At 43.1% G+C, this 19,928-nt stretch overlaps 1 protein-coding gene across 1 annotated transcript in view; it reads right to left on the bottom strand.

Moving 5' to 3' along the window:
- The window catches only part of HAUS6 (HAUS augmin like complex subunit 6), a 58,630-nt gene that overhangs the window by 14,151 nt on the left and 24,551 nt on the right, over positions 1-19,928 (bottom strand). The window contains exons 12-16 of the mRNA XM_073636576.1: positions 19,551-19,644; positions 15,744-15,804; positions 10,132-10,311; positions 5,981-6,116; positions 4,323-5,339 (exon numbers count right to left, since the gene is read on the bottom strand). Coding sequence (XP_073492677.1) covers positions 4,323-5,339; positions 5,981-6,116; positions 10,132-10,311; positions 15,744-15,804; positions 19,551-19,644 — 1,488 coding nt within the window. The remainder of the gene's footprint in view (positions 1-4,322; positions 5,340-5,980; positions 6,117-10,131; positions 10,312-15,743; positions 15,805-19,550; positions 19,645-19,928) is intronic.

The raw sequence follows: 19,928 nt of genomic DNA, 5'->3' as shown, positions 1-19,928 counted from the left end.
TTACCAAAAAAAAATTTTTTTTTTTAAAAATAGTTTGTAGACATAACTTTTGCGTAAACCAATCTATATACGCATATTGTGATTTTTTTTTTTTTTTACCAAAAACACGAGAAAGAATATATAATCGGCCTAAACTGATGAGTAAATTCATTTTTTTATATTTTTTTGGATATGTATTCTAGCAGAAAGTAAAAAAAAATTAAATAGGTTTTCTCCAAAATTATAGTTTTGTTTATAGTCTAAAACATAAAAACCGCAGGGGTGATTAAAGTGGATTGTAAAGTTTTGAGGTTTTTTTTTGTAAAACAAACAAACCATACTTCCCTCCACTGTGCAATTAGTTTTGCACAGAGTGGCCCCCCGGCAGCTCCTCCCATCGTATAACCCCCTAGGAGAAGGGGACTCGGCCCCGCCCCCCCACGTCCATGGATTTGAATGATAGCAGCGGGAGCCAAATGGCTGCGCTACTATCTATCCAAATCGAGAAATTCCAGGGCTCAGGTAAGTAAAACGGGGGGGGGGGGTCACTGCCATGTGTTATTTCACCTTAATGCATAGGATGCACGATTGATAAAAAGCCAATAAATGCAAAAACTATATTAGTGTCAATATTGTCCTAATATTTTGGACAGTTTAGATAATTCTTTATCTACAAGTTAAACCAGTGGCTATGACGTCTGGATGTTCGCTCACTTAGAATAAGCCAACATTATCTTTTTAATATGGGTGAGGTGCAGGGTATATTTTTGTTTTTTGATTAATACAACATTTTTGAATATTTATCTATACTGTATTTAACCACTTCAGCCCCGGTAGGTTTTACCCTCTTAATGACGAGGCCATTTTTTTGCGATCCAGCACTGCGTTATTTTGACAAATGCACGGGCATGCAGGGCCGTACCCAAATAAAAATTTTTGCGCTATAAACTTTTTGTTTTACTTTCTGCTATAAAACATATCCAATAAAAATTTTGGAAAAAATCCAATTTCTTCATAAATTAGATTTTGCGCTTAAGGGCCGCTATGCCGCAGTACATGTACACGGGGCGATCCTTCAGTGGTTGAAGACTCAGAAGCCACATGAATTATTTTAGGTAGCCACTGCGTCAAGGTGCCTAGGCCGCGACCAATTCTGGCTAAATGAAAAGTATTTTGGGTTACAATGACCGCATTCATATAATGGGTTGGCATATAGTTCATTTAGGACTTTTTTTTATGACCAGGCAACGGATGCAAACTGACCATGCAAGCACAGATCAGCTTAGAGCTACAAAGAAAGGTGACCGACTCAACCAGGTACGCCCAACGGAATAAGAATATGAAAATTTAAAAACTCTCTAAAATACACATGTGAACATACAAAGAAAATAGGGGGGTACTCACCATAAAATACCTGTCACCAAGTCTATTAGGACTTAGAAGGGGTGGGTGCAGTGTAAGTCAATGAACAGAGAAAGGGATTTTATGGTGAGTAACATTAACATACACAGCCTCTTCATAATTTTTTACCATAGGGATGTCCCAAAGCAGTGTCTCTAGCCAATTACCCTAGTAGAGTGTGCCTTAACCGCTTGCCGACCGCCTCACGCAGATATACTGCAGCAGAAGGGCTCGTACAGGCAAAGCCACGTACCTGTACGTTCCCCTTTAAGAGGCGGCCAACGGGCGCACGTGGCAAGCTCCGTGAGGCAGGTCCCGCGAACTCGATCACCACTGGGATACCCGCAATCGCCTCACGGGGAGGAAGAACGGGGAGATGCTAATGTAAACAGCATCTCCCCGTTCTGTCTAGTGACAGTGTCACTGGATCTCTGCTCCCTGTCATCGGAGCAGAGATCAGTCACATGTCACACACAGCCATGCCCCTCAGAGTTAGAAACAAGCCCCTAGGACACACTTAACCCCTACACTGCCACCTAGTGGTTATCCCCTTCACTGCCAGGTCATTTACACAGGAATCAGTGCATTTGTATAGCACTGATTGCTGTATAAATGACAATGGTCCCAAAAGTGTCAAAAATGTCCGACGTGTCCGCCATAATGTCGCAGTCACAATAAAAATTGCTGATCGCCGTCATTTAAAAAAAAAAAAAAAAAATTATGAATAAAAATGCCATAAAACTATCCCATTTTGTAAACGCTATAACTTTTGCGCAAACCGATCAATAATCGCTTCTTGCGATTTTTTTTACCAAAAATATGTAGAAGAATACGTATCGGCCTAAATTGAGGAAAAAAAATTTTTATATAGTTTTAGGGGATATTTATTATAGCAAAAAGTAAAAAATGCATTTTTCAAAATTGTTGCTTTTTTTGTTTATAGCGCAAAAAATAAAAAGCGCAGGGGTGATCAAATACCACCAAAAGAAAGCTCCATTTGTGGGAAAAAAAGGACATCAATTTTGTTTGGGAGCCACGTCGCACGACTGAGCAATTGTCAGTTAAAGCGACGCAGTGCCGAATAGCAACAAGTGCTCTGGTCAGGAAGGGGGTAAATTCTTCCGGGGCTGAAGTGGTTAAAGCGGGGTTCCACCCAAATTTTGAACAATATCTGTATGTATTCTCTTCCTTGCCTAGATGCTGACATGCCGTTTAAAAAAATCTAAATCGCCGTAATTACCTTTTATTTTTCTATTCTTCTTTGCACTTCCTGGTTCTCCTCCCATGGGAGTAGGCGTGTTTCTAGCCTCTCCCAGACTCCTGGGAGCTAGTCTCAGGCTTCCCAGGATGCCACTGAGCATGTGCGGAACGAGCAGTGAATGCTGGGAGCACAGCATTCACCACATCCAGGAAATAAATGCTTGTGGGCTTCAAATGCCCACAATGAAGATGGAAACCGCCTGCAGTGAATAATATAAGTTATTCTTTCCGACGAAATCTGACACAGGCGGACATATTACACACAATATGTGAGTATGTAATGCTGAGAAGAAAAGTTTGTGAACAAAAAAAAAAAAAAAAAAACGATAGATAGGTGGACCCCCGCTTTAATGGGAGGAGCCCAACCCTTAATGGTGTAAACTGGATCACATCCAGGGAGTGCAGCACAATCTGCTTAGAATGTGAAGGGTGCAAAACACAAGGCAGGGCAATGTCCTCATTCACCTAAAAATCGGACACCATCTTCTGTAGGAAGGAGGGACATGGACAGAGAAACGCTGAATGTGTGTCAAAACCCCTAAGGGAGACTCACAAGGCCGCCAGCTCGGGCCGGCGCACAGCATGCGGAAGTGATAGCAACTAAAATGGCGAGCGCAAGCAAGGGAATAGCTCTAATGTTCTCAAAAGGAGGCTTCTGAGGAGTCGTCAGAACCAGACTGCCCTGGAGGAGCTACATATTGAACTCCTTGAGTTAACCACGTGCCGCCCGCCCGCCCACCGTCAGACGGTAGGGCGGTGCAGGCTCTCGTTCTGGGCGGAAGTCATACGACTGCACCCAGAATGGGCGCTCAGCGATCGAGGCTGCACCGTGTTGCTAGGACACGGCGCGACCCTGATCACTGTAAAGAGCCGCGGCCAATCACAGCTGGTCACATGTAAACACTGAGATGAAGGTAATCGGCACTCCTTGTCTCATACTGAGAGTGTGATGAGAAGAGAGACGATCAGCGGCATCTCCTCACAGAAGACATCTAGGCATGTAATCAGGGCACTGATAATCAGTGCCCTGATTACAATAAAGCACCCACCAGTGCCAGCAGTGTACGCCCACCAGTGCCACCTATCAGTGCCCATAAGTACGGCATATACGTGCAGCCTCATCAGTGCAAGAGAAAATTTACAAATTGTACTAAGAAAAACTTTTTTTTTTTTCAAAATTTTCAGTCTTTTATTTTAGGAAAAGAAAACCCAGAAGTGATTAAACCCCACCAAAAGAAATCTCTATTTGTGTGAAGAAAATTATAAAAATTTCACATGGTTACAGTAGAATGACCGCACAATTATCATTCAAAGTGTGAGCGCTGAAAGCTGAAAAATGGCCTGGGCAGGAAGGGGGTGGTGTAAGTGCCCTGTATTGTAGTTAAAAGTACGAACCAAAAAGGAGTGTGTGGGCAGAACTCAAGAATATGAAGAGGCTGCGTTAGTCAATGGACGAAATAAAATAAATTAGGGAAACACTTTAATATGTTATTTGCTATACATTAGACAATTGCTCTGCAGTTCCATGACCACTATAACTGCAGAAGGCAATGACAGAAAAAACTTTAGGTGTAAGGTAATTCACAGAAAAGTTTCAAATACTTCGTCCTACACAAACTAACACCTAAATATGTACCAAGAGGTCTGCCAATGCCTCCGAGTATAGCTGCAATAAAGATTACCTCGTGATTCAAACACATCTGGGAAATCTTCTGTGGTCCTGGCACGTACATTATCTTCACATGGAGAAAAAGAGATGAGCTGCGGAAGGGACAGCTTTCTGTTCCTGGGTGATGGAGTGTTTAGATAGTCCAAATCTAATGTTAATACTTTATCTAAGGGGCTGAACACACCGATAGTCTCTGTTGGAAGGCTGGATTCAGATTTTTGCTTCGCAACCATGCTTAACGGGGTGTGCGCCACACTTTTTGTTTCCTCTGTTAAAGACGTAAAAAAGCTCCTTTTTAGAGCTTCATATCTAGTACGTATAGAATTTATGTCTATTTTACGCTCCATAGGTTCCCAGCCACCCTCTCTACTATCTGAGGGGAGCTCACTACTTTCTACTCTGGTGCTGTACCTATCCACCTCCGGAGTCTGTGCACTAGTTGTGCTGGTAAGACTTAGGTTTCCATCTCCTTCTGGGATAGTTTCTTGTAGTATGCCAAACTGGATCACATCGTGGCTCTCTGAACTGATGCTGAAGTCCATTGCTTTTGAAGAGTTCCATGAAAGAGTGGAATGTGCAGAAGCAATTTCTTGACTAGGTGCAGGTATAATTATTGTGCTATCTTTCAATTCATCACATGGCTGGTCGTCAAAAATAAAAGTATGATTCTGGTCTTCAATTGCAGACTGCAAAAATTGCGCTTTCACACATTCCTTTAATGGAATACATTTGTCTTGCTCAGACCATTTAATTTCACTAGCCAAAGAGGGTGTCAAGTTCTGACTTAAGGCTGCTTTTTCATGAGGGTCTGGTTTTCCAGTGCTCAAAGACATCCTTTGATCTGGCGATTCATTATGCTCAGACAAATGAGAAGCAGACAGGAAGCAAGCCATGCTCAGATCCACCAGGCTGCAGTGAGCAGACTCTTGCTCTACAGGAGATTCTACACATGGCTCTTCCACTGGACTGGATACATTGCAAAATTCTTCATTTTGGATGGCTTTTCGCCAGGATGTTCGAATATCTGAAACTGTACAAGAAGACGCTTACTGTACAAACGTAAAGAATCAGTCCCTCACCTGCATCCAGTAATGTACGGTTAAGAAAAATCTATAAAAACAACAAACTGCCAGGTGGAAAATTGGCCTAACACTGTACAACAGTTCCATTGTATGCAAGCAGCTTCTGAATATAACAGCCGCCGGTGGAGATTACTCCATCCACAGCATTTAACAAAAGATGAGGGAATCAACCAATTTTTTCCTTTAAGCACAATCCTATGCAACATGTTCTGGAGGAGTTTACATAATATACATTACTATTAGAGTTTAGGAGTAGTTACACATTACTCAATGTACTGTATAAACAAGGTTGTTTCCATATAGTTTGTGTCAACCTTCAAAATTTAAGCTGTGGGCGACTATACAACATGATGCATTTAAAAGATATTTATTGGCAAAACAAAAAAAAAAAAAAAAAAACAAAAAAAAAACAACACTTTCCTAACTTGAGAGGTTTGTAAAGATGCAGTAAAGCATGCAGTTGTAAAAATATTTATTCTCCGATGCATATTTTTCTAGGCACAGTGTTTCATTATATAGGATTCATTTGAAGACTATGGAGCTCTGTACAGAAGTTATTCAATAAGCAAATCTATAAAAATTAGCTTACTTAAGTTCTCTGGAGTGCGAGGAATCTCTTTTCTAGATAAGAAAGGATCAGAGGACAGCATGCCAAGCAAATCATCAAGCTCCATTCCACGTCCCGACTGATATTTTGGAGTTTCATTAACTATGTAATCAGCAACCTGAGGAAAAAGTTATTATAAAAAAACATTAAAACTCGGCATGCCACCAACATAAGAAGGCCTGTGCACTTCATAAAATGTGGGTTTTGGTAAATCTCTTTTCACTTCGTGCATTTAGAGCCGCAGATACCTTCACTATGACAGGTCCAAAGCTTGTGGCTAAATGTTAACACTTCTGCCTAGCAGCACTAGGGTCCTTTGTTCGAATTCCAACCACAGAATTACCTGGAACTGAGAGAGGAGGAAACCGGAATACCCAGAGGAACCCCATGCAAAGATATACTGCTAGTTTAATTGGCTCCTGTCTAAATTGGCCCTGGTATGTGTATATATGAATAGGAGTTAGGGACCTTAGACTGTAAGCCGACACCACCCTAAGAAATAAAGATGTTCTTGAGCCCAATACTACTTTATTCTTGTGAAGATTGGCTCCTTACAAGAGTGCTGCTAACCCAGAGACCAGTTTGACAGATGTGAGCCACCAAGGTTATCTTGCAGAAGAAAACATCCAAGGGGAGTTCCCTGATGGTTTCAAAGAGTGGTTCTTGCAGGGCATAGAGAACCAAATTGAGATTCCAAGAAAAAACAGGGTGTTGTAAAGGTAGTTTGATACAAGAAACACCTTAAAAATGGTCTTTACAAGGGAAACCGAAAACAATCTTTTGAAAAGGAATGAACAAGGCTGAAAATTTTCCCTTAAGAGTACTTAAGATCAAATTCTGGTCAAGCCCCAATTGTAGGAAGGCCAAAATGCAAAAGCAGTCTTTGGGAGTAAAGTGCCTGTGTTCACATCAGGCAAATGATGACTTCCAGGTACAACAGTAGATCTTTCTGGAAGGGCCTATTTGCATTTTAGCAATGTGGGAATGACAGACTCGGAGATCCCTCTGTCTCTCAAATCCTGGACTTTAACAGCGATGCTGTTAAAGCGAGTGACAGAAAAGCTGGATGAAACAGGGGGCCTCGGGATAACAAGTCTGACCTATTTGGAAGCAGCCAACGACAGTCTCCTAGAAGTCTGAGTATGAATGTGTACCAAGTCAATTTGGTGCAATGAGAATCACTGGTTCTCGCTCTTGCTCTCTGCTTGGGCTCCTGAAAGGAATCAACAGCCCTGTTGGATTCTATGCAGAATTCCTGGGCCCTAACGAGGCCCCCTTATGATTTGGGAACTAAAAAGTTTGGAATAGAACCTCTAGAACTGCTCTGCCATAGATACAGGGACATCAATGCCCTGCGCCAGAGGACCCACTAGAGCAGCATGGAGATCTGCCAAGCTGTGCAGCGACACAGACAGGTTGGAAGTAATTAACCAAAAAGGGGACTGGGAACAAAATTCTAACTAACTTGTAGCCCCTAAAAAAACCTGCACCCAAGTGTTCAGAGCCCCCTCTCCCTCCCCCATCACATCGGAAAATGGGGGAATCTACTCATGCTGAAAAGGTTTCTGGAGGGTTAGGACTGGGTGCCAGACTGCATCTGGAATTTGAGGCAGATGCTGTGGAGTAAAAAGGACTAGTTTGGGCCTCTGTCAATTAGGGAGTATTCCAATGTTAAGCCCTAGGCTGTTATTGCTGAGAAAGTTGAGAACTCCATCTACCAGTGTCATCTTTGATAAGGGCATTCAGGGCAGCTTTGAAGAGGCGCTGCCCCTCAAATGGTATGTGAAACAAGCACTTTTTCCATAATCCGCATATTCACTGACAAGAGACTCATAAAAAAGCAGATGAGGTGGAAGTTTGCTAGGAGCTGACAGATTAGGGTCACGGCCAAGAAATTTTGCAGTGCATGGCCTGCGAGAGAGAACAGTTCAAGAACGGTGCCTCCAGCTAATGGTAGTACAGCGATCTACCGTGCTGAGCTGTTGTGTTCTGATAGAGGTAACTACCGGGGCTTTCATCTCAGCCCACGTGGCACAGTAGAAAGTAAATCTTCCTATGACAATAAATAAATTGGAGGCATTCTGGGAGTAGAAGGGGTTATACTAAGCCACAATTTTGTTTGCCAGTGTTCAATCATACTGTAGGCAACAATATAACCCAACAGTCTCTTTATTCCCGTGTCCCTCAACAGGCAAGAAAGATGTTTAACTATAGTGATGAATTGCTTTTGTGCACAAACACCTTGCAGTGCATTTAAAAAAAAAAAAAAAAAAGTCTATAAAAAGTAGCGCTGGTGTAAAGATCAAAATCCCCAGAGCATCCCCCAGGGATGAGTGTGAAACTGATGGCTGCTCATTAATGAGAAACCAAAATCTAGTGAATATATCATAAAAATCAAAAAGAAATATCAATGCGCAATAAACAAGAAAAAGCAAATAAATGAAGTTTCTGTGAAAAAAGGAAAAAAAAAAGAAAAAGTCTGATAGACAAAAGCTTAAACACTCCTCAATGAGGTACTGTATAGTCCCATGTGAAGAGAACATAGGGGTGATGCCTTTTCAACAGATGATGGGTAAAAATGAGCAGGCTTCTCCATATATCATTCACAGATATGCATGTAGGATGATAGAAGAATTGGGTACGCTTACCGCAGAGGGTGGATACACTCGCCGTACGGCGGTGGGTCAGACAGGCATTTGGATCATTCAATCCAGCAGATGCTTGGTGGGAGACTGATGGTATAATGATACACCTCGATGGCCACATCCGGAACAGCGAAGAGTAGATGGTGCACACCAGAACCTCCAACAGGCAGACTTGCCTGAACTCACACTAATCACCAGCTGGATGGCATATGCAGACTCCTAATGGCAGAGTGTCAGATCATGGAAAAAGAAAGAAAGGGCCTCCACATAGTGCATGAATCCGAATTAAAAAAAAAAAAATGTATCATCGCGCAAATACTGATGCGCGATGACAGCAGCGTCAACACGCGACTACAGACGGAGGTTGCTCTTGTTACTTATTGGTCCATATAGTCACATGACACAGTGAGGAGGAGTTTGTGTGCACTGACGACTTATGATTGGCCATCACGGTCTTTCAGTGCTAGCACAACACAGCTGATCTGCGTTTTTACAATCATAGTGTTCCTATAATAGCGTGGTGCCAAACACTAGGTTTTATGCCCCAGTTGAAGGACTATTGCCTGAAACATGTCGGGTTGCCAGCCTTTGTGCTTCTGACACCACACAACTAATCAAAAAATTTTTTATGTGATCACCCCCTGTACCCACCTTGCTAGGTGGTTTGCACTTTTTATCTTTTGGTACTTTTTAAATAAATACATTTTTTTAATTCGGATTCATGCACTATGTGGAGGCCCTTTCTTTTTTTCCATGATCTGACACGCTGCCATTTGGAGTCTGCATATCCCATCCAGCTGGTGATTAGTGTAAGTTCAGGCACGTCTGCCTGTTGGAGGTTCTGGTGTGCTCCATCTACTCTTCGCTGTTCCGGATGTGGCCATCGAAGTGTATCATTATACCATCACAATCTCCCACCAAGCATCTGCTGGATTGAATGATCCAAATGCCTGTCTGACCCACCGCCGTACGGCGAGTGTGTCCACCCTCTGCGATAAGCATACCCAATTCTTCCATCATCCTACATGCATATCTGTGAATGATATATGGAGAAGCCTGCTCATTTTTACCCATCTATTGAAAAGGCATCACCCCTATGTTCTCTTCACATGGGACTATACAGTACCTCGTTGAGGAGTGTTTAAGCTTTTGTCTATCAGACTTTTTTTTTTTCTCCTTTATTCACAGAAACTTTGTTTGCTTTTTCTTGTTTATTGCACATTGATATTTTTTGATTTTTATGATATATTCACTAGATGTCGGTTTCTAATTAATGAGCAGCCATCAGTTTCACACTCATCCCTGGGGGATGCTCTGGGGATTTTGATCTTTACACTAGCACTGCAATTTATACATCTTTTTCTAATTGACATACGGTTCACTATACTGTTGATGCTGGCTGCTAAGTTAATGCTTTTTTGCCCTTTATAATCACTAGTAGCGCAACTTTTTTTTTTTCACATTTAATAAAAAAAAAGGTCCACAAACCTGCTGTGCAAGCTGCAAGCGTGCTGCACTCATAGGATCCTGTTTACAAGGTGTTGGGGTATGTGGCAGTTTGTTACTTGGTGTAGGTTTCCAAGTCACATCGGACCTTCTCTTATGCAAAGAATTTGGCGTCCTTTGCAAAAACCTCTCCTTAATGGCAGATGATGGTGTTCGAAAATCCTAAAAAAAGGTGGATACAAAAGTGCAAATTAGTGGTGGGTCAGTTTTGTCACTTCTTTGAGTATTGGAGATTAAAAATGATTTTCTTTTATTTATTTCAGGTACTTATATAGCGCTGTCAATTTATGCAGCACACTTTTAAAAATAAATGCAGTAATCCATATTAAGTACATCTTGTAATACAGTACAATGGAACATTCTGTGTGCTATGTTTTGGCATTTAGGACTATTAAGGCAGAACTAAACTTACACAAGTCCAAAACTGCTGTCAGTGTCCCGGGGTATGTTTATCTGGAACTATGATTTGATAGCAGCGAATGTGACATTTACCAATGATTCATTCACTGTATGTGAATTTGTCTTAAAATTACAATGAGCGATTCACTTTACATGACTGGCTGGTGAAAATTTATATATATATATATATATTTTTTTATATTTCACAAAAAGTTAAAAAAAAAAACAAAAAAAAAAAAAAACACTTTGCAGGCAACAACCACTGGATTCTTCACAATGGCATACAGAACTTCAAGTATATAAACAAAGCAGAGGAAACATTTCCAACACCAACTGTTTGCTCAAAGTCTTGCCATTTCTCTCCATTTGCACAATATGTCACAGCTTAGCTCAGGTAACCTTTACCTTTATCTTTGCATATTAAAAATGTTTTTTTTTTTTTTTTTTGTCTGTGTTCCAAATCAGACTTCTATACATAGATGTACAAAAGGCAATAAACATTGCTTTAACATTCTAAAATTCACAGAGGGGAAAAAAAAACCCTCAACACACCACAAAGTTCTCTCTGAATGGTGCCTACAAGACACTTAACCAAGAAAAGGTTTGCATAGGCATGGATTGTGCGGTTATTGAAACCCCATAAAGACCCCCTTAAATGCGATTCTTCTAGCCCAGTCTCATTAACTAACGTGGACGTCAACATCCTAGTTAAAGTTTTGGCCAATCGTCTGAACGCAGTAGTTGCAAAATTAGTACAAAGTGACCAGTGTGGCTTTATACCTGGTCGATCTACCAGGAGGAATATCTGTAGACTTTTCCAGAATCTGCAATTTGCTCACAACTGTCCCCTACACGTGTCATCGCTTCACTGGACACATGTAAAGCCTTTGACATTGTTGCATGGCCCTACACATTTCAAGTTTTACAACTCTACGTCTTTGGCCCTCGTATGGTGGCATAGATAGGCCTTCTTTATACTGCTCCGGTAGCACGCATTCGAGTTAACTCCCATGCCACAGTCACATTCCCAATACTTAGAGGCGTTAGGCAGGGGTGTCCTTTGGTGCCTCTCCTATTCGCCTTAGCCACAGAACCTCTTGCCACACGTATCCGCACCTTCCCATTCGTACCATCCATTAAAGAACGTATCTCACTTTATGCTGATGATCTTTTAGTCTACTTGGCCGACCCCTGTGACTCTAAAAAGGCACTTCAGATTGAAATCGATACATTTGGAGATTACTGCTTTGCATTCTTTACTTCTATGCAAAAAAAAAAAGTCTCTATTATCCTGGAAAGGACCAAGGTCACCAACACGATCCCAGTGGCTAAAATTAAAATTTGTTAATGACTCTCTCCCCTCTCTTAACCTTCGAACTACGGAAAAAAAAAAAAATATATGATTTTTATAACAGCTTACCTGTAAAATCCTTTTCTTTGAAGTACATCAAGGGACAGAGCCACTTACTATGTGGGTTATAGGCCACCTTCAGGTGATGGACACTGGCACACCAAGACAGGAAGTCCACTCCCTATATAACCCCTCCCACTACTGGGAGTACCTCAGTTTTTGTAGCAAAGCAATACAAGTGTATACCAAAAAGAAGGGAGGGACCTCTGTGTCCCATGATGTACTTCAATGAAAAAGGATTTTACAGGTAAGCGGTTATAAAAATCCTACTTTCTTATCGTACATCACAGGACACAGAGCCAGAGTAGTTACTATGTGGGATGTCCCATAGCAATGGCAACTGAAGGGAGGGAGACAACGCACCAAGAGAACAGAGGACTCATGTCCCCTGAGAGAAATTCATCATCTCCCGCCCCCGGTTCCTCGGTTTGAGGGTCCTGGGTAATGGAAGGGGACCTGTCGCGCTTAGTCCCACTCTGGGATGCGATTAAAGCCTCTATTTTCTGCTCCAATCCTAATGTGGTTGAGGAAAAAAACCTCTTGAGTAATATAGACAGGGGCTGCAGTGTTGGAAACCGTTGCAACACCTGACGGCCCTGATGGCTCACTCTGACCAGCCACCTCAGAACTCTCAGGGGAGGATGCCATTGTTTTAGAGATGGTTCTAGTTTTTTTTGCGGCTGAAGAAGTCCTTCTTGAGCTTTTTTGGGGTGTTTCTAGCCCCCTTCCGACCATAGCCCGATGCACAAATGCAGAGGTACTACCATAAGGATTGCATTCACTGCTTAAGCAATAGTCCAGCCCTGCTGCTGCCATTAATGCTCAGCCTGATGCTAATAGTAAATGTGCCAATAGGAATGCCTGTGTCACCAAACCTCTTACATGCCCCTTTTTGCTCGTGTGCCTTCAGCATCTACATCCAGCAAAAATGGAGCTTTTAAAGATACTCCCGCGCTGGCCGTTGGAGGACACCAACGCTGTGCTAAGCCCCGCCCCCTCCGTCGCATCGCACCCCTCTTTTTCAAAAGAAAGTCTTCCTGCGTGAGCGGGCCTCCGATCCGACAGGAACGGCATGCGAGTGAAGGAGGGATGGCGAGGAGGAGACCTGAGAGAAGCCACTGTGCAGAGGCTTCGCCAATTGTTTTTAGCTTTCCCCTTTCCAGGGAGAGAAGAAGGGGGAGAGCTTAGTCCAGGTGGGGGGGTGTCTGGTGAAAGAAAATCCCCCCCCCCCAAACTTACCAGAGGTCTGAGCTGCTAGCCGGAGGAAACGCCTGCTGCTTCTGCTGACACAGTGCGACTCTGAGGAACGCATGACAAGGTACGTGCTCCATACAGCCCCCAGTGGTGACTCTTAGGCATGACAACATTTACTTTTTTCTTAAAGGAGACATTTCATAAAAAATTTCCTTAGAAAAACTCCACTTACCTTTCCCACCGCAGGGTTTTCTGTGGTAAAACCAACAGACCCAATCTTCACCCCTCACGGTGGGTTCCGTAACCAAACCTTCAGGAACATGGATCCGGCTGCATGGCTGGCCCCAGCAAGGATTGCTCCAGTGGAGCTCAGCACAGCTTTACTCGTGACCAACAACTTAGACACTGGCGAAAAAAAAACGGAGGTACTCCCAGTAGTGAGAGGGGTTATATAGGGAGTGTCAGTGTCCATCACCTGAAGGTGGCCTATAACCCACATAGTAACTACTATGGCTCTGTGTCCCCTGATGTACGATAAGAAAAGTCAAGACTTTTAATAAAAACTAGGGCAAGTGAATAGCGAGTCCCTTGACACTGACGCCCATGTCCTTAGGTTAAACTACAACCATCTGTATTTGTTATCTACTACCCATTGACAGTTATTAATGTATATGTTGGTACTGTATTATGTAACACTGCATATTTTTACAACTGGAAAATACTACAAGAGACGTGTGATAGATAATTGCAGACTGTTTATTAACTGCAATTGATTTTGAACCTGGCACCGTGTTGACATTGTGGCTGTAATTTTTTTTATGTTTGTATGTCTTTAAAACTAAATTTTCATACAGTCAACTACAAAACCAATAAAAAAAAAAAATACCCCTATAAAAACAAATCAAGGTATAAAAATCAGCAAGTACATGTGCATTTCACAAGGCAAAGATTTGAAATAATTTCAGTGATGGAATATATACTCAAATTGGTAGTGCAATTACACAATCAAAAGAAATATGGAATTCAGAGAATTCCAGATCTTTTGATTGTGTATCTGCAGACGAGATGTGTTAGTACCTTCACTTAAACCCTGGCTAGCTGTGAATGGATTTCTAATGTGTTCACCTCAACGGCTTGCTCTTCAGTGTTGATAGTGCAATTGTTTAACCACTTGCTGACCAGCCGCCGCAGTTTTACTGCAGCAGAATGGCACGGCTGGGTAAAACGACGTTATGTTACGTCGCTTCGCCCTGTGGCCACTAAGGGCGCGGACGGCCGCTGCTCGCCCCCGGAGCCGATGCAAGCGCCCGGCAGCCGCGATGACTGCCAGGCCCCCGCGATCGCTCGTGACACAGCGAGAAATGGTATTCTGTGTGTGTGTAAACACACAAATCCCGGTTCTCTGAGGGGAGAAGAGACTGATCATGTGTTCATACAAAGTATGACAAAGTATGAACACCGATCTCTCTTCTCCTAGCAAGTCCCATCCCCCTACAGTTAGAACACAGAGAGGGAACACAGTTAACCCCTTGATTGCCCCCTAGTGTTAACCTCTCCCCTGCCAGTGACATTTTTACAGTAATCAGTGTATTTTTATAGCACTGATCGCTGTATAATTGTCAATGGTCCCAAATATATGTCAAGTGTCCAATTTGTCCGCCGCACTATCGCTGTCCCCCCCCCCCCCCCCCCAAAAAAAAAAAAAAAAAAGGAAGATCGCCACCATTACTAGTAGAAAAAAAAATAAATAAAAATGCCATAAATCTATCCCCTATTTTGTAGACGCTATAACTTTTGCACAAAGCAATATATATAGGCTTATTGCAATTTTTTTAACCAAAAATATGTAGAATACATAATCTGCCTAAACCGAGGAAAAAAAGTGTTTTTGAAAAAAGATGTGGGATATTTATTATAACAAAAAGTAAAAGATAGTGTTTTATTAAAATTGTCGCTGTTCTTTCATTTATAGTGCAAAAAATAAAAACCGCAGAGGTGATCGAATACCACCAAAAGAAAGCTCTATGTGTGGGGAAAAAAGGAATCAAATTGTTTGGTTGCAGCACCGCAGGATAGTGCAATTGTCAGTTAAAGCGGCGCAGTACCAAACTGTAAAAAGTGCACTGGTCAGGAAGGGGGTAAAATCCTCCGGGGGTTGAAGCGGTTAAAGTGGTTCTAAAAGGAAGAAGCTTTTTTTTACCTTAATGCTTCCCATGCCACTAAACAACAATGATCAGTGTGCCAACCTATAACCTGTGGGACTGATCGACTGGGAAAACCCAAACAGGTTAGTTGTACAGAAGTGCACTTGTAGATTGACTTCTGTACAACCAGGGTGCCCATCCATGGATCAAAATTTGGCCAGTCACTGCTGAACCACCCAAACTTCGATCCATGCATGGCAGGCCTTTGGCACAGCACCTAGGCAACATGTCAAAGAACAAGCAAAGCAAGAGGAGCCGTCAGGGAAACCTACTATAAAAAAAAAAAAAAAGGGTACAGGAACAGTTGTACATATTCATTTAACTATCTTTACTTCCAACTACTTAAGAAAACTTAAATTTATTTAAAGTGCTATTAAATTTCTTACCATCTCATTTAAGGACATTCTGCGATGGGGAGGAGTCATCTTCTGACTTGGCAATGACGTCCTGTAACAAATACATTTAAGAAATTGACACAGCACAGAAAACCCATGTTACTTGCTTCTGCGGCTCCTTCACTACAGTCTCTTAATCATAAGGGAAACATTTCAGAAGCTGCACTAGATTCAGATTTTATTCCCCAATTCCTAGATTTAGTAAAAAATGTTTAGGACAAAAACGTTGGCAGCCTAGACCTTATTTCATCTTGCCATCAGGAAAATTTGAGGCTTTTAATTTAGTGAAAGACTGCAATGAGTCTATTACAGGGGTAGGCAACCTGAGGCCCTCCAGCTGTTGTGGAACTAAAATTTCCCACGAGGCATCGCAAGGCTGGCAGTTACAATAACTCCCAGATGCATGATGGGACTTGTAGTTCTGCAACAGCTGGAGGGCCCAAGGTCTATTGTTTTAGACAGACCCTGGCTGGCTTAATGTGAGATAAACAGATCAGTAAGATGACCAGGACACAGAGCCTGCATATTTAAAGAATAAGCTGCTCCATATACAGGACAAAATTCTTACAAAAGTTTTGATTCCTGAAAAACTTTATGAAATACTCCTTTAGACTGAACACATTTCAAAACAGACCATCACAAAAATCTTTTAGAAATATGAAAATAACTTCTTGCCTTGCGATTTGGGAGCAGTACTACTTTGTACGATTTTGCCACATTTTTGGCATTAACAAATGAAAACATACAGTAGTTTGTATGAATCATAAGGGGGAACTCCACGCCAAGTTTTAAATAAAAAAACTGGCGTGGGTTCCCCCCCCCCCCCAGGGGCATACCAGGCCCTTAGGTCTGGTATGGATTGTAAGGGGAACCCCCTACTCCGAAAAATCGTCGTGGGGGTCCCCCCAAAATCCATACCAGACCCTTATCCGAGCACGCAGCCCGGCCGGTCAGGAATGGGGGTGGGGACGAGCGAGCGCCGCATGCCCTCAACATGGGGAGGTGGGTGCTTTGGGGGGCGCCCTTTGGGCCCCCCCACCCCAAAGCACCTTGTCCCCATGTTGATGAGGGCATGGGCCTCTTCCCGACAACCCTGGCCGTGGGTTGTCGGGGTCTGCGGGCGGGGGGCTTATCGGAATCCGGGAGCCCCCTTTAATAAGGGGGCCCCCCAGATCCCGGCCCCCCACCCTATGTGAATGAGTATGGGGTACATCGTACCCCTACCCATTCACCTAGGGAAAAGTGTCAATAAAAAACACACTACATAGGTTTTTAAAGTAATTTATTAGGCAGCCCCGGGGTCTTCTTCTGACTTCGGGAGTCTCTCCGGCGTCTTCTCCCGGTGTGCGCATCTTCTACCGGCTCCACCGCTATCTTCTGCTGCTCTTTTGCCAGCGGTGGCCGGACTTCTGGATCGTCTTCTTCCCTCTTCTCTTCCAGAGATGTTGACACGACGCTCTCTCCAGCTGCAATGGTCTCTGAGCTCTCCGCAACGGACTTATATAGGCGGTGACCCCGCCCCCTTATGCCGTCACAGTCCCTGGGCATGCTGGGACTGTGATGTTTTAGGGGCGTGGTCACCGTGTGATGACCACGCCCCCTTATGACGGCACAGTCCCAGCATGCCCCGGGACAGTGACCTCATAAGGGTCACCGCCTATATAAGTCCATTGCGGAGAGCTCAGAGACCACTGCAGCTGGAGAGAGCGTCGTGTCAACATTGGAAGAAAATAAGAAGGCAGAAGTCCGGGCCACCGCTAGCAATTGAGCTGCAGAAGATAGCGGAGGAGCCGGCAGAAGATCAGGACACCGGGAGAAGACGCCGGAGAAACCCCCGAAGTCGGAAGAGGACCCCCGAAGTTAATTACTAATTACTTTAAAAACCTGTGTAGTGCATTTTTTTATTGACACTTTTTTCCCCTAGGTGAATGGGTAGGGGTACGCTGTACCCCATACTCATTCACATAGGGTGGGGGGCCGGGATCTGGAGGCCCCCCTTATTAAAGGGGGCTCCCGGATTCCGATAAGCCCCCTGCCGTAGACCCCGACAACCAGCGACCAGGGTTGTCAAGAAGAGGCCCTTGTCCTCATCAACATGGGGACAAGGTGCTTTGGGGTGGGGGGGCCACGCAGGGTGCCCCCCATGCCCCAAAGCACCCACCCCACATGTTGAGGGCATGCGGCCTGGTAGGGTCCAGGAGGGGGGGGGGGGGGGGCGCTCGCTCATCCCCACCCCCATTCCTGACTGGCCAGGCTGCGTGTTCAGATAAGGGTCTGGTATGGATTTGGGGGGGGGGGGGGGCCCCACGCCGATTTTTCGGCGTAGGGGGTTCCCCTTAGATCCATACCAGACCTAAGGGCCTGGTATGCCCCTGGGGGGGAACCCACGCCAGTTTTTTCATTTAAAACTTGGCGCGGCGTTCCCCCTCAGGATTCATACCAGACAGCTGTCAGCACTGCCTGTTGCTCATCGTGAAAGGAAAAAAAAGTTTTTCTTTCCCGATCAGCGAGCCAGGCTTGTGCTTACAAAGTTGTACTGAAATCGTGTCTATATTATTCAGGCACGATTTGCATGCTACTTGAGGGTTTAACATTGAGGTCTATGGAGTACAACTCGCATAGAAGTTGGACCAAAGTAGTGCAGGGACTACTTTCAAGTCGGCACGACTTAAAGTCGTGCCAATATGAATGGTAGTCATTGAAAATCATGGAGAATGACTTGTCATACGATTTTGCAGTACAAAATCGTGGGACAAGTCGTATAAGTGTGAAAGGGGCCTCAATCACATAAGGTTTCTGGCATGTTGTATGACTTAACCAGGGCTAAGTGTTTTGCTGCCGACTTTCATTTGTACTCCGTGTCTGGTGCCATCTTGCTCCATTGTCCAATAGACAATTCCAGTTTCCCTGATAGTTTTTTTTAATGGTTACTATATTTTGGGGAAACCTTTTACCATAATTTTCACTGACTGCACCTAGATTTTCGAGAAAGAGCAGGTGTGAAGGGATATTCACGAATCTTTAGAAACATGTTGCACTTCATTGTATCGTATGCTTGAAGAAGCTTGTTAACCTGCTGAATGCAGTTTGGTGCTCTGTAGGTGCCAAGAAAATCAAATGACATCCTTGAATGCTTTCCAGGCGATTTTCTCTGGCCCCGCTAACAAAGCTCTAAACTGCTGGTCATTGGTGACGTATCTGATCTGTGGACCAACAAAAAAAAGTGTCTTCCTTAACCACTGCAATACCGGACCTATTCTGGCACTCCTCTCCTACATGGTGAAAAAAAAAAAATTTTTTTTTGCTAGAAAATTACTTAGAACCCCCAAACTTTTTTTTTTTTTTTTTAAAGCAGACACCCTAGGGAATAAAATAGCAGTCGTTGCAACTTTTTACATTACATGGTATTTGAGCAGCAATTTTTCAAACACTTTTTTTTTTTTTTTTTTTAATGTAATCACTTTTATTCCTAGTACAAGGAACATAAACAACCCTTCTAATAGGAATAGTAGGAATTAGTGCATGACAGGTCCTCTTTATGGAGATATGTGGGGTTCTCTAGCTTCTCTAGGGTGGAAAGCCCGAAATAATAAAAAAAAAAAAAAAAAAAAAAAAATATTATTTAAAACAACACCCCCCCCCACACACACACACACACACACACACACACACACACACACACACACGAAAAAAGGTAAGTATTCAATTTGTTATTGAGTTTAGGTACCCTTTAGCTGGGGGCAGGAAAATACAATATAAAAATTTAACCACTTTAATATAATTTTCATGTATGCTTACCTTCCCCTTGGTGTAAATAATGTGGCATCCATGAAACTTGTAAAGGAATCATTGTGATCTTTGTCTACAATTTCTGATTCCTTGTCAGGCACACCTGTAATTAAAACAAACATTTAAATGTGCATATAATTGCATAAATTCAAAGAAATTCTGATGAAGAAACACATACATACATTATATAACTTGTTTTCCAGGAGTCTTTCAGGATAGCACCTGAGAGGTGCTCCACCCACTAGGAAACAGGAAACACCAACTCCAAATTTTAAAAAGGAGGAGGCTTCTCCCCACAGCTCGTCAGTTGTAGCAGAGTACCTCCGGCCCAAGCTGGAACACAATCAGAATACGGTTAGTCACAGCAAATATAAAGAAAGGGGCGGG

The sequence above is a fragment of the Aquarana catesbeiana genome, linkage group LG01, assembly GCF_042186555.1.
Source record: "Aquarana catesbeiana isolate 2022-GZ linkage group LG01, ASM4218655v1, whole genome shotgun sequence".
NCBI lineage: Eukaryota > Metazoa > Chordata > Amphibia > Anura > Ranidae > Aquarana > Aquarana catesbeiana.
The sequence above is the reverse complement of the archived record's forward strand: the minus strand, read 5'-3'. Positions and strand labels throughout refer to the sequence as shown.